We start from the raw sequence: 26768 nt of genomic DNA on the forward strand, positions 1-26768 counted from the left end.
CGGAGGTTGGAGAGGTGCACGCGCACCTCCACCGGTTCGGAGAAGTGCGCGTGCACCTCTCCTAATGAGCAGCGCCACTCTCCATTTGGAGAGGTGCGCACGCACCACTGCCCGTTTGGAGAGGTGCGCGTGCACCGGGCGACTGGGAGCCTCAGGAGACGGCTCAAAGAGCTGCATGCGGCTCCGGAGCCATGGGTTGCCGACCCATGGACTATACGTTTTCTTTTAGCCTATCATGTTGGTGATTTCTGTCTACTAAAAGGTTGACATTTTGTCTCCAATTCCATGTATTCCTTTAAGGTATTTTAGCTCACCATTTTGGCATTGTTTTAGAAACACCAATGTAACAAGTTGAGAATGATGGCCATGGAATACAGTAATGAAACAAAGAGCATAATATTTGATTTATTGCACAATTTAAAATAGCATTGTCTGTGTTGTTGTTGTTAGTTGCGAAGTCATATCTCACCCCATGGACAACGTTCCTCCAGGCCTTCTCTACCATCTTCTGGAGTCCATTTAAGCTCATGCCTACTGCTTCAGTGATTCCATCTAGCCACCTCATTCTCTGTGGTCCCCTTCTTCTCTTGCCCTCAATCTTTCCCAGCATTAGGCTCTTCTGCAGTGAGTCCTTCCTTCTCATAGGTGGCCAAAGTATTTGAGTTTCAGCTTCAGGATCTGGCCTTCTAAAGAGCAGTCAGGATTGATCTCCTCTAGGACTGACTGGTTTGATCGACTTGCAGCCCAAGGGACTTGCAGGAGTCTTCTCCAGCACCACAGTTCAAAGGCCTCAATTCTTTGGTGCTCAGCCTTTCTTATGGTCCAGCTTTCACAGCCATACATTGCAACTGGGAAAACCATGGCCTTGACTATACACACTTTTGTTGGCAGGGTGATGTCTCTGCTTTTTAGTATGCTGTCTACAGTAGATTTGCCATAGCTTTCCTCCCCAGGAGGAAATGTCTATGTGACATTTCTACAATTCTATGTTGCTTGTTTATGTGGGCTAAGTATAGATGGGAATGTTTTTCTCAAATTTGCTCAGAACAGAATGAAAGAAATACAGAATAAACTACCTAAGTTGAACAGTCTAGGTTTATCTAAGTTGATAACAGAGCTCATAGGAAAGTAAGGATTTTACTAAGGAGGTCCATCTAGTGCAGGGGTGTCCAAATCATTTTTATTGAGTGCCGCATCAGCATTGTGGTTGCCCTTGGGGGAGGACGTGGGTGTGGCTTGGCTGGGCATGGCCTACTGGGTGGTGTGGGTAGGCATGGCCTACTTGATGGGCATGGCCAGCTCAACATCACTCATATCAGGGGAGCCTGTGTGGGCCTGGGCAGGACTCGGGCGGATCTGAGGATCTCCAGTGGAGAAGGGTGGGATTGGGGCGAGCGCCGGGGCATGGTCCACTGGAGGAGCCTCACCGTCCCCCTCAGGCTATGCTGGCAGGCCCCTGGATGGTGGTGCGGGCTGCCCAGAGCCCTAGGTACTGGAGGTCAAGCGCCCAGCCCTCGAGTTCAGGGACCCCGCAGCCCAGCCTAGCCTAGTCCCACTTCCCCAAGGGGGCCCCCAGCTGTGCTTACCACCTCCTTGAAGCTGCTGCTGCTGTGCTTGCTCTCCTTGGCCTGGTTGCTCATGGTGGGTGCAGGAAGGCAAAGTGCGTGGTTCAGAGGCAGGCCCACTCCCTCTCCATATGAGGAGACCCAACTTTGTAACCAAAGCATCCTCCGCAATAGGATTGGAGAACACAGGGGATGGCGAAAGGGCAGCAGGGCTGCTGGTGGCCAAGTGCTAAGGCAGGACTTCCCTCAGACCCTCCCTCCTTCCTTTCTCCCTCCCCTCCTTCCTTCCCTGCCTCCCTCCTTTTCATTCCCATTTAGTTCCCTCCTTCCTTCCTGTTACCCTCCCTTCCCTCCTTCCCTCTTTCTGTTCCCAGGAAGGGATGAAGGGAGGGGGAGAAGTTGGCAGCGCTTCTCTCAAAGATTAACAGAGTTGGAAGAGAGTTTTGAGGTCTTCTAGTCCAACTCCCTGCTCAAGCAGGAGACCTATACCATTCCAAACAATTGAATATTCAATCTCTTCTTAAAAGCCTCCAGTGATGGAGCACCCACCACTTCTGAAGGCAAGCCTTTTCACTGTTAGTTGTTTTCATTAGTCCTTAGTTCTAGGCTGGTTTGCTTCTTGATTACTGTTCTGTTCCAGCCTACGACCAGCCTTGTTTGAATGTCAGGGACAACCCCTTTTTATAGTCAACAGGCTGGAAAAACCCAACCAAAATTATTTACAAAGAAATCAAAAGTTCAAACGAGTTAAACCAAAAGTTCAAACAAGAGTTAAACAGGAATAACAGACCAGGACTCTAGCAGAAGATCTTCAAACGGTTGCCTTCAGCAAGCACCACCTCCCACACCTTCCCCTTTTATCAGCAGACCCAAGGCTTGGCTTCTCATTGCCTTCTCCTCCTCTCACCGAGTTGTCTCATTGCCTTTCTCTGTTCTACTCTGCTGGATTGCCTCCTGCTCCTAGTGTCCCTGAATAGATCCAGCTGTGAATCATCTACGTCCAATACCTCGTGCTCACACGGCTGAGTCTGATGAGTAACATGATGGGAGGGGCCAGGCTGAGAGTCCTGCAGTGCATCAGAGCCTCCCTCTGACACCAAAGGCTCTCCAAACCCCTCCTCCTCCTCCTCTTCAGAATCATCACTCAGTTGCCGGTATCACAGGCTGACGCTGAATCACAACAATTACTTTCCATCTATTATTGCCTTCTGATGCTTTGGAAAATAGGTTGACCCCTTCTTCTCTGTGGCAGCCTGTCAAATATTGGAACACTGCTATCATGTCACCACCCCTAGTCCTTTTCACTAGGCTAGACATACCCAATTCCCACAAACATTTGTCATATGTTTTGTCATATTTGTCATATTTCTTCTTAAATATATTTTCTTAAGAAATAATACGTTTGTATGCTCAGTATACTTAAATGCACATGCTTTGTCAGGCATGAGTTATGAACAATACTGACATCTTTTATTTACAAACTTGTATGTTCCATTTCTTTGGTAGGTTTATTGTACCCTTACAAGTGATACAAGCTCTACTTGTATTTGCAGTATCTGTCTGCAGAGACTGGGATGAGAATTTAAAGAAATCTCAGGAATAGCACTAGATACAGCTTTAGCTCTTCTGAGGAAGTGCAGATTCAGCCTGAAATATCTCCTAGTTGCAGAATTAGCGACATGAACACCTTCTCTGGCATATTGAGGTTTGACGACACTGTCTAGCTTGTTCTGAACACCATTCAAGTTCTGGCTTTTTAGCCCTTGTATCAAGATCACATCCTCCACGGATATAAACCTTTTCTATCATATGCAGTTATAATCTCTTATGCCTTTTGAAAAATCCTTGTGTAACTAGTAAGAAGCTCAGACAACATCTAAAAAGATATCAAGACTGTACCTTGTAATATTCAGACTGCATTCTTTTCCTAAAAGGAAAATATTTATTAACTTCTAGTTTCACAATACTTATCCTTGATTTTTTTCTGATCACTAGATGTCACTGCTGATACAGAAATTTGCTTCCCTTGTATGTGGGACTCTGGCTATATTGGAAAAAAATAAATTGGAATAATCTAGCCTCATATTTTATCTAGCTGTGACACAATAATGCACTTCTGGCTACAGAATGCACAGAAACTTGCACAAAGAGTTAATAACTAGTTTCCTTTGTCACTCATTCAAATTACACTGGTAGTAAAAGTGTTAATCCTAAAAGGCTTATTTTTCCTTTTTCTCTTTTGAAGATGCTGTTTTCATTAGGAGTAATTTCCAGTGACTACAGTGAAAAATAAAGAGTCAAATTCTTCCTTTCAACCTCCCATAGTTCTGATAATTATCAGCTTCGCTCATTTTTTAAAAAATATGCATGTTAAATGAAAAGATTTAACGTTGTAGAGTATGGCCTTTTGTATTATGTATTTGTCCAGCTACCTTTCTAAGTTGCTAAAAAATCATTCTTCATCTTGTTCTTATTTAGCTTAGTATTTTTGAACCTAAAAAGGCAATCCATTACATTTACTGAATGACATATAACATCTAAGAGGGAAGGTTTTTTTTAAATTTATTTTTCTTCAATCAATTACGGTTATATTAATCTTGGTGTTTAATTAAAATGTGAAGAAACTTTTTTTCTATTTTAACTAATATCAGATTTACTGGACTCCAGCATTTTAAGATGGTCAGATGTGAGAAGGAATGCCCCCCCCCCCGAGATGTTTACTTATTTATTTATTTTATTATAGTTATATCTCACTTTTCCTCTAGGTATATAAGATGATATACATATCACTTCTCCAATTTATCCCTATAAGAATCCCACAAGGGACATTAGGTTAAGCCAGTAGCATGGGCTATATCTTCTTGTCAATTTTGATAACTATAGATTTGACCTTAGATCTTCCCAATTCTGATCTAACATCTTAAGCTGTATGCTACATATTTTTGTGATTTTCCTAAGCTGGGAGAGACTAGGGATGCTGCATACATTGTTTCTATAAGCAATCAAAAATACTAACATTCCTCATCTTGATCAAGTCTATCATTATGCAACATTTTATGGAACTCATCTGGGAGAACGGAAAAGGGAAGACTGTTCAGTAAATGAGCTACTGTCTGTTTCCCTAACAATTCCAAATAACAATGCATAAGAAGAAACCCTTCTAATCTGGCTTTCAAAACAAAAAAAAAGTTTTTGAAAATAATAAAGCACGCAAGTCTGACCTATATTTAAGAAGAAATGTAAATGTAGGTTATTGGACCTAGATTCTGGAAATATATGTTGTGGCTGTCTCACTAGCTTTGAAAATCACCTTTTCCTATAACCTGTACAATTTGTGGTTTACAGAGCCCCTTGAAAACTTGCTCTTAGACTGAGAAGTTTAATGGAGCCTACCTATTAAATAATTGATCACTTTAACTCTTTTTAATTACTTCATTTCAATTGCATTAAATCAAATTTAACTTTGTTTTGATTTTGCCCAGTTCTTACCTCTGACACTGTTTTATTAGTATGGTCTCTAGGATGCCAGCCTTAGTGCAAACTTTTGTGCTTTAACCTCTAAGTTGGTTTGATGAATTAAGTGTGACTGATTTGCTTCTCAGATGTGCACATCTAGCTAGTTTGGAATCCTTTGGGTTTGTTTCCTACTTACTGGCAATTGAAAAGCTAGTAGATTAGAAGACTGACTATAACTACGGGACTTGCAGCAACCGCAAAGTAGCGTGCCATTGCTTGGCCTAATAACATGTACAATATCTGCGGCTGCTTCTATAGACTCCTTTGCTTAGAAAGGACCATGGCTACAGGAAGAAATTGTCCACTAGAAATTTCCTGTAAATGTTATCCTTCCCCAGGTCAAATAGACAGGAAACACGAAGAGTTAAGCTAATCCTGAGGGGTCCTTGGTGCTCTCTGACTTGCTTATTTGTAACATCATCAGTGCAAGTAAAGAGTGCTGTTTGCTGTCAGTTTATATTCTAGTGGCTTGCCTGCCAGTGTTAGTGGATTAGAGATTCTTTGGTTGAGCTGTTTGCTGTTGGCTTCTTTGGCAGTTTCTTGATTATGGCATTGTTTACTTGATTGTTGGTCTGATGTTAACTTCGAGCTAATCTGTGCTGATCTAGGTGCTGATTGCTGGTGGAGAGGTGCTTGTGTGTTTTTGCTCCTTTTTGGGCTGGGTGATAGTCTCCTTTTGCATAGTCCATAGATGTTGTTAATGTCTATGTATAATCTATTGAAGCCTGATTTGTCAGAGTGCCAGGCTTCTAGAAATTCCCTGCCACTGCTCTCTTCATCCGTCACTGTTCCTCTTTGGTAATTTGGCCATTCTTAGTGAGGTCACTGAGGGTTCTCTTGATCTGGTTGTCTAGTTTTTATTTTATTTATTTTATTACATTTATATACCGCCCTTTCCCGAAGGACTCAGGGCGGTTTACAGGGTGATTAAAAAACAAAGATACAAAAGTTAAAAACAAATTAAAAAAAAATATATTCGTCCCTGCATAAATAAAACCCCAGTTAAAATTAAGATTAATTCTCAGCCTGGGCCAGAGAGCTCAAAGAGCCAGGTCTTCAGGTCCCGGCGGAATGAACAGAGGTCGGGGGCAGTCCTCAGCTCCACTGGCAGCTGGTTCCAAAGGGCAGGCGCACCCACTGAGAAGGCCCTATCCCTGGGTGTCGTCCGCCGGCAATCTCTTACCGGTGGCACCCTTAGAAGACCCTCCCTATGGGAGCACACTGGACGAAGGGAACTTGATGCCGGCAGCAGGTGTTCCCTCAGATATCCCGGACCCAAGCCATTTAGGGCTTTATAGGTCATCACCAGCACCTTGAATCTCACCCGGAGGGCAACCGGGAGCCAATGCAGCTTGCGGAGTAGAGGTGTTACATGGGAGTATCGGGAAACCCCCATCACAACTTGCGCGGCCGCATTCTGCACCAGCTGAAGCCTCCGAGTGGTCCTCAAGGGCAGCCCCATGTAGAGAGCGTTGCAGTAGTCTAAACGGGAGGTCACGAGTGCATGAGTGACTGTGCGTAGGGCATCTCGGTCCAGATAGGGTCTATTTGTATTCTATTAGTGTTGACTGGGATGTATGCATCTTCCCTCTCCCCCCCCCCCCGCCCCCGGTATTTCTTTTGCTTTTTGTAGGTATTGTGCTCTATCCGTATGTTATCATGCAGCATTTAGAAGCCATAGCACTTCCACAAATACAACCGAAAATATGCAACAGATATGTAGACACACCTTCACCGTAATAAAAAAGGACCAATTAGAGAATACCCACAGAACCTTCAGCAACATTTTTAAAGGAATCCAGTTTACTAGAGAAGAAAACAACAGTGCACTACCCTTTTGGACATCTTGAATAACAGAGACCACAATGGCAAACTGGAAACACAAGTCTACTGAAAAAACATGCATACTAACCTGGTGCTCCCCTACCAAAGCAACAACCTCTCATAAGAGTAGCTGCGTAAGGACTTTATTTAGATGAGCCCAAACATGCTGCAACAACCGGAACAGCAGAAAAAGGAAATAGGGCATCTATACAACGTATTCCAACAAAATGGATATCCAAGCAACTTGTATCAGAATGTCCTTGACCATTCAACACAATACAACACAACCAACACAAACCCTAAAGAGAATTACACTGCCATACATCAAGAATATATCAGAAACTACCAACAGATTACTTTTTTTATTAAAGAGTTTTACAAAAACAAGATTTTACAATATATCCCCAAATCCCCCCCACCCCAAACCCACCCACTTCCCCCCCTTCCCAGAGCTAAATACAGGATTATGGTTATAATAATCATATTCTAAATAAAAATTATGCATAATATACAATTAACCAAATTCATAATGTGCTTTAACTCCCCTTTAACATAACTACATACAAAGTACCAATAACAATATCCCTCTAGAATCTACTCAGAAACTACCAACAGATTACTACAACCACATGGAATTAAGCATAGCACACAAGCCAACTGAAGCCCTTCAAAACATCCTAAGCAGACCAAAAGACCCAACACGGAATGGAGCGTTTAGGCACCCACCCTTAGCCATGCCCCTTTTGCCCCCAGCCACCCGCCTCAGCCAATTTACAGCCAGCTTTCTTCCTCCACTGGCCCTCCCCCAGCCGTTCTCCATGGCCAATGGGCCCCTGGCCCTCCGCCCTTTGCCCGTCGTCTCTGCTCATTCGCCTGGACATTTTTGACCTGGGCCTTAGGCTTCATGAGACAAATAGCCCCCAGTCAATCAGGTGGTGGGTGGCAAGTGATGGCCCTAAGGGCTATTTGTTCCATGCAGCCAAAGGCCAGGGTCAAATAATGTCTGGGTGAATGAGCAGGGATGAAGGACAAGAGCGGAGGGCCAGGGGCCCATTGGCCATGGAGGGCCAGCGAAAAGGGGAGGGCCAGCGGAGGAGGAAAGCTGGCTGTAAATTGGCTGAGACACAAGAACCTCTCCACCAGCAATCAGCACCTAGATCAGCATAGATTAGCTCAAGGTCAACATCAGAGCAACAATCAAGAAACTGCCAAAGAAGCCAAATTAAACACAATCAAAAAAATTAACGAAGGGTAAAGATTTATACGGTAGCATAAAGATCTTTATAGAATGAATTCATTCTAATTCTTTTTGTTGAATAAATAATTAAATGTGGACAGCATAGCATCTTATTTTTAAAACATAAGGACTCAAATCCTGGATCCATTCCTGAAAAACAAGAGAGTAAATTTCTTTCCACTTATCTAAAATGATCCTCTTTGCTATGCCCCAAGGTTAGCTAAAACAAAGCTTTTAATATTTTAGGAATATTCAAAACTAAATTGAAATCTTTAAATGCATTTTTCTTCTAAAACTTAAATTAACATGCATGCTAATTTGAAACCACAATTAAGTTATAATAGATCAAGACCAAATCAAGTTAGTTAAAAAAACCTTCACATTTCTTTGATTGCCAACATAGAGGTCCATTGTTATTCTTCTTGGTGGTGCAGTGGTTAGAATACAGTATTGCAGACTTATTCTGCCTACAGCCAGGAGTTTGATCTTAACCGGCTCAAGGTTGACTCAGCCTTCCATCCTTTGAAGGTTGGTAAAATGAGGATGCAGATTGTTGGGCGCAATAGGCTGACATAGTTAATCGCTCAGAGAGTGCTGTATAGCACTATTGCTATGATAGAATAACCTTTATTGTCATTTTCCATGAACGACTGGCACACATTAAAAAATGAAATTCTGATGCCCGCTTTCAAATGAAAATAAGCCAAAATGTTGTCCCAATGGTGCTTTTTCAAGAGGAACTGCACTTGTTTTTCTTTGAAGATATTTCATTTCTCATCCAAGACAGCTGGTCATTTGCATTCTTTTAGAGAGTCATTGAATCCACTTGGAGGTTTATCTGTGTCCTCAAGGCCACCTGAGTAATGCAAATTGGTGTGGAGCCTTGACTGGAAATAGATAGTGTTATATCCCTCCCCCTCTGTTGAGAGAGGGCTATTCAGTTTTGACATAGATGGCCTCTTTGACTCCTCTTTCAAACCAGTGGTCCTCTCAGTCCAAAATGTGGACTTTGCTGTCCTCAAAAGCGTGGTCTTTGTCTTCTAAATGCAGATAAACTTCTGAATCTTGTCCTGATGGGTTTGCTCTCCTATGTTGTGCGTGCGTTTATGAAGTGGTTGTTTTATTTCCCCAATACACAGATCTGCACATCTCACTGGATTGTACTGCATATACCACGTTGCTTAGTTTGTGTTTGGGTGTTTTATCCTAGGGATGGACACACTTCTGCCTTAGTGTATTCTTGGGTTTAAAGTGTGCATGTATGTTGTGTTGACTGAAGATCCTCCTAAGCTTTTCAGATATTCCTGCAACATATGGAATGGCAACATTGCTTCGTTTATTGTTCTCTTCTGTTATGGAGGAGCTCCTGCTGGGTCTTTTTCGGGATTTGATGAAGGCCCACTTGGGATAGCCGCACATTCTGAGGCTTCTTGATGTGTTTTAGTTTGTTTATTTTTTCTTTCCCATCTTTGCTGGTAGGCAGGCCTTCAGCTCGGTGGTGTAGGCTTCTGATAACTCCCATTTTGAGCTGCAGTGGGTGGTGAGAATCAAAAAGTAAATATTGATCTCTTTGTGAGGGTTTTCTGTAAACCTTTCTATAAACACAGCCCTTTCAGCAGTTCTAAGAAGGCTCCACACCCATTTGCATTACTCAGATGACCTTGAGGACACAGATAAACCTCCAAGTGGCCTCAACAACTCTCTAAAAGAATGCCAATCAATGGCCAGCTGTCTGCAAGGAATATAAATGCTTCCATTCAGTATCGTCCAGTTAAAGCTGAAGAAGCTTCTGGGATGAGAAGCAAAACGTCTTCAAACGTCTTGAAAAAGCGCCTTTGGGACAACCATGACCTGGATGACTGCTGGGTGTGGGAGACCACGTGAGGGACTGGTGCTGCGCAAATGTGGCAGATGGGAGTGGCAGCTGCAGATGAGTGAAGGTGTGTGAGGACCAGCACATTGCAAGCACAGTGGGGCTGCTGGGGGGGGGGGTTGCTGTCAGGGGTGGGAGACTTACCAGAGCAACCTGCGGCCTTCCCTGCTGGCTTCCCCCTTGAGTTTGCTTGTGGGAAGCCAGCATGGACGCTCACAAATGGGATTGTGAGATCCTTCAACTGTCATAGGAGGAAGCTGGTTGCCAAGCATCCAGAACACAGTTTCATATTGCTGGCTTGCTGGGACAGTTGGAACTTCAAGAACTGGTCATAAGAACCATCATTCGGTGCCATTGTAATTTCTAATGGGTCACTGAACGAGTGGAGACACACATACATACTTTACATGTGAATTTGCAATCAAGGAGTAACTCTTGTAAATTAACGTAACTAGCCTTTTAACCAATGAATTTCTTATGCAAGTTTACCTTTTATTGTAAGCTGGAGTCTCTGGTTAGGAAGCAGTGAACAGGAAAGTTATTATATTCTAAAGAAAATCCTGTGGTGATTGATTACAGAATTTCTCCTGTCGCTATTATCTCCCGTAATATCACTGATAGAATAGAATACTTTAAATCTGAGATAGCAATTCTACATTTTTAATCGTATTTCCAAGATGCTATGTTTATAGCACTTATTCTAATTATCAGCAAATTCTCTTTCCTTTCCCCATTAAAATAAATTACATGTGCTTGTTTTTCTAAGTTCTGTCATTGTTCTGATGTTTAGATTGAGATTTATTCTGCTCTCCAGCATATTAGCATTGAAAGCCTCTCTTGCCATGCAGATGGCTACACTTTGGCAAAGTAGTTAAACAAAACCCGAAAAAACGCAAATGTGCATAGAAAGACCAAATGCTTCCAGCTTAGCTGCTTTTGCATAAAATTCCTTTATCTGTTTTTTTTTAATCTACTACAGACTTTTGATGAGTGTGTAGAACTAGGCAAAATATTCTTAGTGAAATTAATGGGACCTTTGCAGATGTTTAAAAAGATATTTATTTAAAAAGGTATCTATTAATTGTGGTCACTTCACTAAAAGTTAACACTACATATTCTGAAGAAGTTAAAGCTACATTTTGAATCTGTAAAATGTTTTATAATGAAAACTACTAATAGATCATTAATTACGCTACATGAGAATGGAATAGCTAATTTCTTCGTATGCTAATAAATGTCAGTAGTTGTGTGGCTAAGTTAGTAAATATTCATAAGTGGGAAAAGTAATAAAAGAAAGAATGTATATTACAGTATCTATAATGATTGTAATACTTTCACTTTCTTACCATCCTGAAAAGAATAGAAAAAAATTAATCCACATCCTTATAACTTCTATCCTAGTACTTGCTCAGTTGGTCAGAACTGCATGCTATATCTGCCTTTTTCAAACTGACATTCAATTTTGAGGCCTATTGGTGATACTTTAGTACCATCTGTTTTTCACGGTAAGCTGTTTACAGGCTTTGTGTGTAACATTAGGTTCCCTATTTATTTTGCAGCATAATTTTAATGGGTTTCTTGATTGATAACATTATTTACAGTACAGAGAGAAAGAGAAATCTAACAAGGAAGTCTCAGCAGTGTGTGGAATACATATTTTTATGTCTTTAAGCATAGTTTTTTTAATATGTCACCTGGTGTTTTAATTGTTTCCTTTCCTTTAAAAAAAGACATTGTTTTTGTTCTGAACTTGGTTCTTTTGTTCTAAATATAGTACCGTAACTATATGAATGAGAAGCTAATTTCTAAAAATGTGCAATAAATTCCAAAGTCTCTAGATACTAAAGTATTAATTTTTGGAAGATCTTAAGCCTGCTGCATCAGGATATGAATTACTGTTCTCCATGTTGCTGTTATATGTTTACAATGTATTTTTTTAATGAATATAATAGATTGCACTCTGGTATTTATTTAAATATTCTAGCATTTGTAAATAAAGACTGTATAGTTATATGTACAGGTCTTCAGATATATGTTTCACTGTAACAGATTTGGATCTTTACTTTAGGGACTTAGGTGGAAAGGACAGGAAAAGTTTTAGTAAGAAGCAGTAGGAAGTGGCAAAAAAGAAAAGCAGACCAAAGTTTAGAATACTGAAATCAATTTTATTTCTGCTATAAAAAGATAAGGACTAGAAGACCTCCAAGGTCCCTTCCAACTGGGTTATTCTGTATTCTAAGTACGTGATGAACACTAAAGGATTACTAACACATCTAAATCCTGAATGGATGACAGGAAGGACTTGTTAAAAGCAAGGCCTAAATCCTTCCATGACTTATTTGCTTGACACGTTTTATATGAACAGGATAAAGAATTCATGGTACATGTTATGTCCATACTTCAATGAAGGTGGAAAAAGATAGTATAATGTATTAGTTTATTATTTTATTAATTTGTATCCTGCCTTTATTATTTTCACAAATAATTCAAGGCAGCAAACATATCCAACACTCCTTCCTCCTATTTTCCCCACAAGAATAACCCTGTGAGATGAGTTGGGATGAGATAAAGTGCGTGGCGCAAAAGATGATTCATCCAGATCTGTAGGTTTGTTGTGTTTGGTACTAACCCATTGGGGTTCCTTAGATTGTTTCATATGGAAAATTGAGACCAATAGAAGCTGCTGGTTCCTTAAACAATTTTCTGTGTGTGGTTCATAAATTGCTGTCACTGAATACTTTTTAAAAATGCCTAATTTTCTTTCACATTTTGTTTAAATTTCCCCAAATCTCATGTATTTGAGAGCTATTTTTCATGTTAGAGGATTTATTTTAGGTTTTCATTCAAGACAGTTAAGTTTGACCAACTGCTGATTTACTTTGGTCATGTTACTATTAACATTTTTAGGATTTCACTAAGAAATTTTACATTCATCTAAAATATAAAATACAAACACAATGGATATATATTTGCAAAAGAGACCATCTGTGTGGCACATACCTCATTGAGTGGGGCAGCTCTCTTTAGTGTACAGTACAGCTAACATGAATTTACAGTTATGTAACATGGGAAACACATTTACATCTGCTGTCTAAATAAGAGATGGCATATATATTTCATGATGAAAACTGATGCTGATTTTATTTTCATTTGAACTTTAGAGTTCACTAGGTTTACCAGTTAAAAGAACCTCCTAGGGTGAGGATGGATATAGGCAAAGTATGTTGGGTTGTAAAGTACAGTTCAGAAGACAGAACATTTGTGGTTTGTTCTTAAGTATTATTAAACACTAATGTTGATTATGTGTCAGAAAGTATTTCAAAGTTTTATGGATTTTATTTAATTTATTAGTTGCTTGGTGTATTGGTGTATACTTTTTAATTTGATGATGGAAATGCTTTATTTATTAAGTAGATTATGAAATGCACCGAGAGATAGCCCAAGAAGATGGATTACTGTAGAAGATGGGTTTATTTTAGACTTCTGCCTCCACCTTTATATACCATATTACAGATCCACTGTGAACACTGCGTGAAAGATGCAGTAGTGTTGTATAAGGCAGTTGTTTTACAACTTAGTTGTAAGTTGCTTCAATACAGGAGTATATTAAGCTTGGAGAAAAAATACAATAAACATTTCTAAGTGAGAAGCAGAATTCACACATTTGTGGAAATATAAAATACTTCAGCAAAGTTCTTAAGTGGGAAGCAGAATTCACACATTTGTGGAAGTATAAAACATATCAGCAAAATCCATAGCTATCTGACCAAAGCCTTATGACATTTGAGAGAGCAAAGCACTAATTATTTTATAGTGGGGTACACAAAATCAAACTGATTGGTTTTCAAAGGCCATTTCATCTGTCTTTGCAAAAACATTTGATCTTTTTTATTTGAGAAAAACGTGAGTGTATTTTTGTACTGTCTTGACCTTTAGCTGGTCATTCTCATTTTTGTATTAATTTTCCTATAATTTATAATTTCAGCGTCATGTCACTGAAAATGAATACTTTTATTTCTGTGGATCATGGCTTCATCCAGGGTAGTATAAATTCTCATATGTACCCAAAGAGTCATAACTAGTAGTAACATTTATTTATTTTTCTATTTATTTTAATCCCATTTATATCCCGCCCTTCTCCGAAGACTCAGAGCGGCTTACAATTTAAAGCACAAATCAAATGTGCTTAGCAGTAGCCTTCATTCTATGTATATGCCTGCTTATTAGGGCTTTCGCCCCACCCACCCCCAAGCGGCATTATTACAAAGTCAGCTTATTGCCCCCAACAATCTGGGTCCTCATTTTAATATATTAAAGATCAATATTTTGCTAGGGCAAAACAAGTTGCATTGTTTCTCTATTTTTACTCTATTATAGTTATCCTTTATCCCCATACTTCCAAGTAGGTTCCATTCTCTTGAAACAGCTTTGGGATTGTTGCATGAGATATAATGGACTGGCAAAAACCAGATGGTCCATTTTCTGCAATTTTACAATGAAAGGGTAAAGAACAATATGCAGATCTCAGAAAAACAGTAAAAATAGGGAAAGAAATTAAAGGGATGTGATCAGAACAAGAAAATGAAACATAGCTAAAATTGGTTCACACCAACAACACTAAATATACTTGCCCCTACTTAACTGTACTTACTTCCACTATATCCGCTGCTTCATAAAAGCCACCTTTTATATTTATACAGTATTCATTCTTTTATTGTATACATGTGTGAGTTGACTTATGCATCAGTCACACATTCAGAACCAACCTATTTCTAAACTGATATCTAGTAAAGGTAAAGGTAAAGGTTCCCCCGCACATGCGTGCTAGTCGTTTCCGACTCTAGGGGCCGGTGCTCATCTCCGTTTCAAAGCCGAAGAGCCAGCGCTTGTCCGAGGACGTCTCCGTGGTCATGTGGCCGGCATGACTAGATGCCAAAGGCGCACGGAACGCTGTTACCTTCCCACCGTAGTGGTCCCTATTTTTCTACTTGCATTTTTACGTGCTTTCGAACTGCTAGGTTGGCAGAAGCTGGGACAAGTAACAGGCGCTCACTCTGCTACGCGGCACTCGGGATTCGACCTGCCAAACTGCCGACCTTCTGATCGACAAGCTCAGCGTCCTAACCCACTGAGCCACCACGTCCCTATAAAACTGATATCTATATACTACTAAAACTGTATAATCTTTAACTGGGCAAAACAGTGCACTGTAGGGCAACAGCTTTTGCACCAAGGTACCTCAAATGGGCTAACTTATAGAATATGTTTAAGTCCACGATCCATGACTCCCATGGAATTGAACTTTTAACAAATGTTATAAAACATTTTGTGACATACAATTACCATAAAACATTTTGTGACATAAGAGAAAATGTCATAAAGCATATTCTGTAGTGAAGGAGCAGTAGCTCAAGTGCCAAGCCGTAATAAGTAAGTTTCCCGAAAATTGCCTGTTGCTAGACAGTCTGAAATTAGTCTGTCACGAGCAATGGACTCTGTCTCGATGGGGGAAAGTGGCATTTGAGCCATAGGTGAGTATGTTCTCACGTTCAATTTTTTTTTTGCTCTGCTAGGTAATGTAATATTTTAAAACACAATCAACTGTGTTTAGTGGTGTTACAGGCTTTTTCATTTATATGGGTTTTCAGACTGAGCGATGCACTGAACTGTATATACATAATCAACCAGGCTGGTTGAAGGAAAAAGGGAATTGTAGATCAGCATATCTACAGTGTCTGTTTTTAAGTAGAAATTAATTTATACCAACTAAGACAAAATGAGGCAGGAAACTTGTAGGAAACATTAATGTTCAATTCCATTTTTAAAAATACAAGTAGATTAACATTAAATATCTTCTACATGAATTTCAGCTGGTTCTTTGACTCTAGTGATGCTAGTTTACTTGATTTAGTTGCTGTAAATTTATATCATACACATTTTTGCACATCAGCATAATACTGTATAAGATTGCACGCAAAAGTAGCTAAACCTGTGCATGAATATTTCTTGTTAGTTTAAACTTGGTCTATGCACTCAAGAATCATTTTGTAGCTTTAAACTGGCGAAGCGCATTTGATAATGATGGACTAAAAAATTCTTTCCAATGTATGCAATTTTGGTGGCCTGCTGTGAGCATATTTTATTGTGGCATTTGCATGTATAGCTCCACATTTTAAACAAATAAACTGGATTATTGCAATATGTTTTATTGAAGAGTTTTAGAAGCCCTAATAGAACAAAATATAACCATCAAATTTATATTTGAGGTAGGTTTTATGAAAAATCGGAACGCTGTTCATTTGTATATTTGTTATCAATGGAAGCCCCTGGTACAAAGTAAAATTACTTCTACTTTTTATGGATCTCTGGAACTCATTGCCATAGGTCAGAAATTATGAGTTCAAAGTTATTGAAGGATGATATTAATCACACGCTATATCAATCTTCTTGCTCCTAAATATCAAAGCTTTGATCCTTACATTTTAAGTCATGTTATTTTGTTTTCTAATACATAGTTAAAAATCAGCATTCAACTGATTTATAATGATGGTTCCCACTATTTTGTAGAAATTATAGTCATTTCCAGTATTTCTTTTAATACTGTGATGATTTTACCCACAGATAAAATAAACTATATAACTATTGAATTCATATACAAAAATGTCTTTAAGAGGGCCTTATCCTGTTTGTGTTTACAGGAGCAAACTTTAGCTTTGCGGAAAGAAGGAATTGGAGTTGTGTTAGATTCTGAGTTGCCTCACTTAATAGGCATAGACGATGATCTTCTGAGCACAGGTATCATCTTGTATCATTTAAAGGTAATTCAATATTTATCTGCTTTCCAGTTTCTAAAAGGACAGTTGTATTTTAGTACTAATTTATTGACTGAAGAAGCTAAACATCTGTTACTTCTCTGCAAAATTGAATATTCTAACTTGTTTAATATGCTTTTATCAGTCATCTCCTGCCTATATCTGCCCTGAGTATTAGTGATAGATGAATAACATTCTTTCTTTTATTTGTTCTTAATTCATTTTATTCTGTCTAGGACTTGTTGATGCTTATTAATAACATGTTATTAATTTTAATAACATATTACCTTTTATTAAAATACAACAGGTGATCTCTTCTTCCCATATCCCATATTTTATCTATAAACAAATCCTTAAAATCTCATCATTTCACCTTGATCAGCAAGATTACTAGGGATACCAACATATATATTTTAATCCTGATCAACTAAACCAATTTTTATATTCTTTCCTTTTATTTTTAATAATCTTGATCTTTAGTCCCCTTAAATTATGTCCTACAACTTGATTTCTTTACATTCTTACCGTATATACTTGAGTATAAGCCGAATTTTTCAGCCCACTTTTTGGGCTGAAAAATTCCACTTCGGCTTATACTCCAGTCAACAAAAAAAACTTACCGAGGACTTGTGCGCGGCCGAGGCTTTGGTGCTTCCGGGATCGCCCGCACCTCTCCCAAGCCACCGCCGTCCGAGACCTGCCGAAGTTTGGGGAGGTTTGGGGAGGTGCGCGCGCACCTCCCCAAACTCCGCGCCTTGCCTGCCTGCTTCTTTCCGCAGCGGAAAGAAGCAGGCAGGCAGGGCGTGGAGGAACGGAGACTTGCCGACGTTTGGGGAGGTTTGGGCGCCTCCCCAAACCTCGGCAGGTCTCCGTTCCTCCGCGCAGACCTGCCGACGTTTGGGGAGGTTTGGGCGCCTCCCCAAACCTCCCCAAACCTCGGCAGGTCTCCGTTCCTCCTGCCGACCTTTGGGGAGGTTTGGGCGCCTCCCCAAACCTCCCCAAACCTCGGCAGGTCTCCGTTCCTCCTGCCGACCTTTGGGGAGGTTTGGGCGCCTCCCCAAACCTCCCCAAACCTCGGCAGGTCTCCGTTCCTCCTGCCGACCTTTGGGGAGGTTTGGGCGCCTCCCCAAACCTCGGCAGGTCTCCGTTCCTCTGCGCAGACCTGCCGACGTTTGGGAAGGTTTGGGCGCCTCCCCAAGTCTCCGTTCCTGTTTGGGGAGGTTTGGGCGCCTCCCCAAACCTCCCCAAACCTCGGCAGGTCTCCGTTCCTCCGCGCAGACCTGCCGACCTTTGGGGAGGTTTGGGCGCCTCCCCAAACCTCCCCAAACCTCGGCAGGTCTCCGTTCCTCCGCGCAGACCTGCCGACCTTTGGGGAGGTTTGGGCGCCTCCCCAAGTCTCCGTTCCTGTTTGGGGAGGTTTGGGCGCCTCCCCAAACCTCCCCAAACCTCGGCAGGTCTCCGTTCCTGTTTGGGGAGGTTTGGGCGCCTCCCCAAACGTCCCCAAACCTCGGCAGGTCTCCGTTCCTCCGCGCAGACCTGCCGACCTTTGGGGAGGTTTGGGCGCCTCCCCAAACGTCCCCAAACCTCGGCAGGTCTCCGTTCCTGTTTGGGGAGGTTTGGGCGCCTCCCCAAACCTCCCCAAACCTCGGCAGGTCTCCGTTCCTCCGCGCAGACCTGCCGACGTTTGGGGAGGTTTGGGCGCCTCCCCAAACGTCCCCAAACCTCGGCAGGTCTCCGTTTCTCCGCGCAGACCTGCCGACCTTTGGGGAGGTTTGGGCGCCTCCCCAAACGTCCCCAAACCTCGGCAGGTCTCCGTTCCTGTTTGGGGAGGTTTGGGCGCCTCCCCAAACCTCCCCAAACCTCGGCAGGTCTCCGTTCCTCCGCGCAGACCTGCCGACCTTTGGGGAGGTTTGGGCGCCTCCCCAAACGTCCCCAAACCTCGGCAGGTCTCCGTTCCTGTTTGGGGAGGTTTGGGCGCCTCCCCAAACCTCCGCAAACCTCGGCAGGTCTCCGTTCCTCCGCGCAGACCTGCCGACGTTTGGGGAGGTTTGGGCGCCTCCCCAAACGTCCCCAAACCTCGGCAGGTCTCCGTTCCTCCGCGCAGACCTGCCGACCTTTGGGGAGGTTTGGGCGCCTCCCCAAGTCTCCGTTCCTGTTTGGGGAGGTTTGGGCGCCTCCCCAAACCTCCCCAAACCTCGGCAGGTCTCCGTTCCTGTTTGGGGAGGTTTGGGCGCCTCCCCAAACGTCCCCAAACCTCGGCAGGTCTCCGTTCCTCCGCGCAGACCTGCCGACCTTTGGGGAGGTTTGGGCGCCTCCCCAAACGTCCCCAAACCTCGGCAGGTCTCCGTTCCTGTTTGGGGAGCTTTGGGCGCCTCCCCAAACCTCCCCAAACCTCGGCAGGTCTCCGTTCCTCCGCGCAGACCTGCCGACCTTTGGGGAGGTTTGGGCGCCTCCCCAAACGTCCCCAAACCTCGGCAGGTCTCCGTTCCTGTTTGGGGAGGTTTGGGCGCCTCCCCAAACGTCCCCAAACCTCGGCAGGTCTCCGTTCCTCCGCGCAGACCTGCCGACCTTTGGGGAGGTTTGGGCGCCTCCCCAAACGTCCCCAAACCTCGGCAGGAATCCGTTCCTGTTTGGGGAGGTTTGGGCGCCTCCCCAAACCTCCCCAAACCTCGGCAGGTCTCCGTTCCTGTTTGGGGAGGTTTGGGCGCCTCCCCAAACCTCCCCAAACCTCGGCAGGTCTCCGTTCCTCCGCGCAGACCTGCCGACCTTTGGGGAGGTTTGGGCGCCTCCCCAAACGTCCCCAAACCTCGGCAGGTCTCCGTTCCTGTTTGGGGAGGTTTGGGCGCCTCCCCAAACGTCCCCAAACCTCGGCAGGTCTCCGTTCCTCCGCGCAGACCTGCCGACCTTTGGGGAGGTTTGGGCGCCTCCCCAAACGTCCCCAAACCTCGGCAGGTCTCCGTTCCTGTTTGGGGAGGTTTGGGCGCCTCCCCAAACCTCCCCAAACCTCGGCAGGTCTCCGTTCCTCCGTGCAGACCTGCCGACCTTTGGGGAGGTTTGGGCGCCTCCCCAAACGTCCCCAAACCTCGGCAGGTCTCCGTTCCTGTTTGGGGAGGTTTGGGCGCCTCCCCAAACCTCCCCAAACCTCGGCAGGTCTCCGTTCCTGTTTGGGGAGGTTTGGGCGCCTCCCCAAACCTCCCCAAACCTCGGCAGGTCTCCGTTCCTCCGCGCAGACCTGCCGACCTTTGGGGAGGTTTGGGCGCCTCCCCAAACGTCCCCAAACCTCGGCAGGTCTCCGTTCCTGTTTGGGGAGGTTTGGGCGCCTCCCCAAACGTCCCCAAACCTCGGCAGGTCTCCGTTCCTCCGCGCAGACCTGCCGACCTTTGGGGAGGTTGGGCGCCTCCCCAAACCTCCCCAAACCTCGGCAGGTCTCCGTTCCTCCGCGCAGACCTGCCGACGTTTGGGGAGGTTTGGGCGCCTCCCCAAACGTCCCCAAACCTTGGCAGGTCTCCGTTCCTCCGCGCAGACCTGCCGACCTTTGGGGAGGTTTGGGCGCCTCCCCAAGTCTCCGTTCCTGTTTGGGGAAGTTTGGGCGCCTCCCCAAACCTCCCCAAACCTCGGCAGGTCTCCGTTCCTGTTTGGGGAGGTTTGGGCGCCTCCCCAAACCTCCCCAAACCTCGGCAGGTCTCCGTTCCTCCGCGCAGACCTGCCGACCTTTGGGGAGGTTTGGGCGCCTCCCCAAACGTCCCCAAACCTCGGCAGGTCTCCGTTCCTGTTTGGGGAGGTTTGGGCGCCTCCCCAAACCTCCCCAAACCTCGGCAGGTCTCCGTTCCTCCGCGCAGACCTGCCGACGTTTGGGGAGGTTTGGGCGCCTCCCCAAACGTCCCCAAACCTCGGCAGGTCTCCGTTCCTCCGCGCAGACCTGCCGACCTTTGGGGAGGTTTGGGCGCCTCCCCAAACGTCCCCAAACCTCGGCAGGTCTCCGTTCCTGTTTGGGGAGCTTTGGGCGCCTCCCCAAACCTCCCCAAACCTCGGCAGGTCTCCGTTCCTCCGCGCAGACCTGCCGACCTTTGGGGAGGTTTGGGCGCCTCCCCAAACGTCCCCAAACCTCGGCAGGTCTCCGTTCCTGTTTGGGGAGGTTTGGGCGCCTCCCCAAACGTCCCCAAACCTCGGCAGGTCTCCGTTCCTCCGCGCAGACCTGCCGACCTTTGGGGAGGTTTGGGCGCCTCCCCAAACGTCCCCAAACCTCGGCAGGAATCCGTTCCTGTTTGGGGAGGTTTGGGCGCCTCCCCAAACGTCCCCAAACCTCGGCAGGTCTCCGTTCCTCCGCGCAGACCTGCCGACCTTTGGGGAGGTTTGGGCGCCTCCCCAAACGTCCCCAAACCTCGGCAGGAATCCGTTCCTGTTTGGGGAGGTTTGGGCGCCTCCCCAAACCTCCCCAAACCTCGGCAGGTCTCCGTTCCTGTTTGGGGAGGTTTGGGCGCCTCCCCAAACCTCCCCAAACCTCGGCAGGTCTCCGTTCCTCCGCGCAGACCTGCCGACCTTTGGGGAGGTTTGGGCGCCTCCCCAAACGTCCCCAAACCTCGGCAGGTCTCCGTTCCTGTTTGGGGAGGTTTGGGCGCCTCCCCAAACCTCCCCAAACCTCGGCAGGTCTCCGTTCCTGTTTGGGGAGGTTTGGGCGCCTCCCCAAACCTCCCCAAACCTCGGCAGGTCTCCGTTCCTCCGCGCAGACCTGCCGACCTTTGGGGAGGTTTGGGCGCCTCCCCAAACGTCCCCAAACCTCGGCAGGTCTCTGTTCCTGTTTGGGGAGGTTTGGGCGCCTCCCCAAACGTCCCCAAACCTCGGCAGGTCTCCGTTCCTCCGCGCAGACCTGCCGACCTTTGGGGAGGTTTGGGCGCCTCCCCAAACGTCCCCAAACCTCGGCAGGTCTCCGTTCCTGTTTGGGGAGGTTTGGGCGCCTCCCCAAACCTCCCCAAACCTCGGCAGGTCTCCGTTCCTCCGTGCAGACCTGCCGACCTTTGGGGAGGTTTGGGCGCCTCCCCAAACGTCCCCAAACCTCGGCAGGTCTCCGTTCCTGTTTGGGGAGGTTTGGGCGCCTCCCCAAACCTCCCCAAACCTCGGCAGGTCTCCGTTCCTGTTTGGGGAGGTTTGGGCGCCTCCCCAAACGTCCCCAAACCTCGGCAGGTCTCCGTTCCTCCGCGCAGACCTGCCGACCTTTGGGGAGGTTTGGGCGCCTCCCCAAACGTCCCCAAACCTCGGCAGGTCTCCGTTCCTGTTTGGGGAGCTTTGGGCGCCTCCCCAAACCTCCCCAAACCTTGGCAGGTCTCCGTTCCTCCGCGCAGACCTGCCGACCTTTGGGGAGGTTTGGGCGCCTCCCCAAACGTCCCCAAACCTCGGCAGGTCTCCGTTCCTCCGCGCAGACCTGCCGACCTTTGGGGAGGTTTGGGCGCCTCCCCAAACGTCCCCAAACCTCGGCAGGAATCCGTTCCTGTTTGGGGAGGTTTGGGCGCCTCCCCAAACGTCCCCAAACCTCGGCAGGTCTCCGTTCCTCCGCGCAGACCTGCCGACCTTTGGGGAGGTTTGGGCGCCTCCCCAAACGTCCCCAAACCTCGGCAGGAATCCGTTCCTGTTTGGGGAGGTTTGGGCGCCTCCCCAAACCTCCCAAAACCTCGGCAGGTCTCCGTTCCTGTTTGGGGAGGTTTGGGCGCCTCCCCAAACCTCCCCAAACCTCGGCAGGTCTCCGTTCCTCCGCGCAGACCTGCCGACCTTTGGGGAGGTTTGGGCGCCTCCCCAAACGTCCCCAAACCTCGGCAGGTCTCCGTTCCTGTTTGGGGAGGTTTGGGCGCCTCCCCAAACGTCCCCAAACCTCGGCAGGTCTCCGTTCCTCCGCGCAGACCTGCCGACCTTTGGGGAGGTTTGGGCGCCTCCCCAAACGTCCCCAAACCTCGGCAGGTCTCCGTTCCTGTTTGGGGAGGTTTGGGCGCCTCCCCAAACCTCCCCAAACCTCGGCAGGTCTCCGTTCCTCCGTGCAGACCTGCCGACCTTTGGGGAGGTTTGGGCGCCTCCCCAAACGTCCCCAAACCTCGGCAGGTCTCCGTTCCTGTTTGGGGAGGTTTGGGCGCCTCCCCAAACCTCCCCAAACCTCGGCAGGTCTCCGTTCCTCCGCGCAGACCTGCCGACCTTTGGGGAGGTTTGGGCGCCTCCCCAAACCTCCCCAAACCTCGGCAGGTCTCCGTTCTTCCTGCCGACCTTTGGGGAGGTTTGGGCGCCTCCCCAAACCTCGGCAGGTCTGCGCGGAGGAACGGAGACCTGCCGAGGTTTGGGGAGGTTTGGGGAGGTTTGGGGAGGCGCCCAAACCTCCCCAAACAGGAACGGAGACCTGCCGAGGTTTGGGGAGGTTTGGGGAGGCGCCCAAACCTCCCCAAAGGTCGGCAGGTCTGCGCGGAGGAACGGAGACCTGCCGAGGTTTGGGGAGGCGCCCAAACCTCCCCAAAGGTCGGCAGGAGGAACGGAGACCTGCCGAGGTTTGGGGAGGTTTGGGGAGGCGCCCAAACCTCCCCAAAGGTCGGCAGGAGGAACGGAGACCTGCCGAGGTTTGGGGAGGCGCCCAAACCTCCCCAAAGGTCGGCAGGAGGAACGGAGACCTGCCGAGGTTTGGGGAGGTTTGGGGAGGCGCCCAAACCTCCCCAAAGGTCGGCAGGAGGAACGGAGACCTGCCGAGGTTTGGGGAGGTTTGGGGAGGCGCCCAAACCTCCCCAAAGGTCGGCAGGTCTGCGCGGAGGAACGGAGACCTGCCGAGGTTTGGGGAGGCGCCCAAACCTCCCCAAAGGTCGGCAGGAGGAACGGAGACCTGCCGAGGTTTGGGGAGGCGCCCAAACCTCCCCAAAGGTCGGCAGGAGGAACGGAGACCTGCCGAGGTTTGGGGAGGTTTGGGGAGGCGCCCAAACCTCCCCAAAGGTCGGCAGGAGGAACGGAGACCTGCCGAGGTTTGGGGAGGTTTGGGGAGGCGCCCAAACCTCCCCAAAGGTCGGCAGGAGGAACGGAGACCTGCCGAGGTTTGGGGAGGTTTGGGGAGGCGCCCAAACCTCCCCAAAGGTCGGCAGGTCTGCGCGGAGGAACGGAGACCTGCAGAGGTTTGGGGAGGTTTGGGGAGGCGCCCAAACCTCCCCAAAGGTCGGCAGGAGGAACGGAGACCTGCCGAGGTTTGGGGAGGTTTGGGGAGGCGCCCAAACCTCCCCAAAGGTCGGCAGGAGGAACGGAGACCTGCCGAGGTTTGGGGAGGCGCCCAAACCTCCCCAAAGGTCGGCAGGAGGAACGGAGACCTGCCGAGGTTTGGGGAGGCGCCCAAACCTCCCCAAAGGTCGGCAGGTCTGCGCGGAGGAACGGAGACCTGCCGAGGTTTGGGGAGGTTTGGGGAGGCGCCCAAACCTCCCCAAAGGTCGGCAGGAGGAACGGAGACCTGCCGAGGTTTGGGGAGGTTTGGGGAGGCGCCCAAACCTCCCCAAAGGTCGGCAGGAGGAACGGAGACCTGCCGAGGTTTGGGGAGGTTTGGGGAGGCGCCCAAACCTCCCCAAAGGTCGGCAGGAGGAACGGAGACCTGCCGACGAGCCGCGGCCACACAGGGTATTCCTGTGTATTCAGGCTTGCAAAATGGCGGATCGAGCCTCTGCTGGCGGCAGAGGCTTGCAGAACGGCGGATCGGCTTATACTCGAGTCAATAACTTTTTCCAGTTTTTGGGGGTGAAATTGGGGGTCTCGGCTTATACTCGAGTCGGCTTATACTCAAGTATATACGGTACTTTGTCCCTTCTCACAAAATTCTTCAAAGCTTTATGAAGCCTTTTTTGTAAATCTAATATGGGAAAAAATATCCAAATCATTTGCTTGGTTTGTTATTTGCGTACTATCTCTTTTCATTATGAAGACATCCACCAAGGCATTTTTAAATCCACTTTCAGATCAATCTCAGTCTTTTCTGGTAAAATTGTTCCTCTTCCATAACATCTTTTAAATATAGTGTCTCTATAGAGGCAGATATTTTAAAATTAACTTCTGGGTCCAGGGTTCAAAATACCCTTCAGTGTGCCAAATGTTAAAATGTTTCCTTCCCTTCTGTATTTGTAACTCAAATTTAAGTGTTCTTTTCCTTTAATTGTACTCTTTAGTTCCTTCTGGTTCTACCCAGAGTCCAACCTTCAAAGTCCCATCCTATCATTAAAAAAAAAGAATTTAAAATAAAAGCATTTTCCTACAGGAAGATTTCTTATAATTGACTCCCAAATCCTATTTCAAATTCATCTGGAGCCTTAGTCTGTTTGTTCTTTTCAAAAACCAAAGTTCTAATAACCTTTTGCTGTTTATTCCTATCAACCTCCCCATCCCCAATTTTTTAAAGCCCTTAAACTTGTATTTAAAATTCCTTTCACTAAGGTTGAAAGGAAACTCACCCAGTGATTTCAGGTTTTTTGATCTAAAGGTTCCTAATAGCTGAAAAACAATTAGTGATGTAAGCCCCAAGAATATTTGGGAAAAGATTTAGATTTCTAGGAAAAAGCATAACTTTTATTATAACTTTTTAATAATTTTATGATTTTATATACACATAGTCCTTGACATACAACTGGCGTTTAATGATTGTTCAAAATTACAAGGGGCCTGGAGTAGATCCCGTGGCTGTCATAAATTGTCTGCCATACCGTAAAATGCCACATGAACAAATTTCAGGCACTTGGGAACTAGCTCACCTTTACAATTGATTGCGGTGTCCCATGGTCACATGACTGCAATTTGCAACATTCTTTGCCGATTTTCACTAAAAACAGCCCCGTTTGGAATATTGGATTCACGCTTGTGACTGGCGTTCTCTTAACAACCACAACATTTGCTTAACAACCACAATGATTCACTTAACAACTCCCTCAAAAAAAAAATATTGTAAAATCAGGTCCGGACAACATGTGTGCCTCAGCTTAGGAGTAGAACAATTTATGACCAGAAATCCAGTCCCACTACCTGTAGTGACTATAATATGTCACCTTTTCTTCCTTAGGAGGGCCAAACACATGTTGGCAGAGAAGACGCTGCAAGAGAACAAGATATTGGTAAATGTGCTCTCTTTCTCTTTTAATTTAATAGATGTTCCAGCACTTGTTGGTTGCAGGGGTAGGGGGATGATTTCTAAATTTATAAATCTGAAAGGGGCTTTAGAATTACTGTTCTAACACATACACACACTGACACACATACACACACTTCATTTCCCCCATCCATGGATTAGGGTTATGCATAAAGTACTCATTGCCATCAGCAGATAACTGTTGTAGGATGCTTACAGAAGACATCATACCTGTGGTTTTTGGAAGAATGGCTGATGTAAATAGAACACTACATTATTTTTTGCTAAGGTTTATGGTACTGGATATAAGCCATTATATTACAAACTTCTTATCCTTGGCCCTTCTCTACTACTTTATGAATTCCCCCCCTGTTGTTCTCAGTATAATGCTGCATACGAATAAAAGTCTCTGTTCTCATAGCAATGCAGCTTTATATTTTTGGTTATACTTCTGTAGCTCTCAAATTAAACCGGCCCTATATATATATATAGTCTGTCTTGTTTTGTGCCCCTGCATAACTGCATATAGATTTCTAAAAAGATAAAATTCAAAATTAAAAGCTAAAGACAATAATAGTACAGTTGTTGAATCACAAGTAAAGGTGCACGGTACATATATAAGCACAAAACTGGAGAATGTGTCAGAATCTTGGCTGGAGCAAAAGAAGTAGCGAATAGAAGTTAATACTCTCTACGGTGGAATTTCTTTAGCATAGGCTAGATAGAAGTCGTAGGCAGAGTTGAGTCGAAAAAGTGCGTATGACACTACTGAGCCACCCCCATGTGGATATCTATGCTGATAAAAGGAGGCAATTTTATAACACCCTAA

The 26768-nt window shown here is 45.8% G+C and overlaps 1 protein-coding gene across 7 annotated transcripts in view; it reads left to right on the forward strand.

Annotated features, from left to right (window-relative positions):
- KIF16B (kinesin family member 16B) overlaps positions 1 to 26768 on the forward strand; it is a 186234-nt gene that overhangs the window by 38744 nt on the left and 120722 nt on the right. For all 7 annotated transcript variants that reach the window (XM_083369422.1, XM_083369423.1, XM_083369426.1 and 4 more), the window contains exons 13-14: positions 16714 to 16833; positions 25874 to 25925. In XM_083369422.1, coding sequence (XP_083225548.1) covers positions 16714 to 16833; positions 25874 to 25925 — 172 coding nt within the window. The remainder of the gene's footprint in view (positions 1 to 16713; positions 16834 to 25873; positions 25926 to 26768) is intronic.

This window comes from Vipera ursinii (genome assembly GCF_947247035.1).
Source record: "Vipera ursinii genome assembly, chromosome: 1".
Lineage (NCBI taxonomy): Eukaryota > Metazoa > Chordata > Lepidosauria > Squamata > Viperidae > Vipera > Vipera ursinii.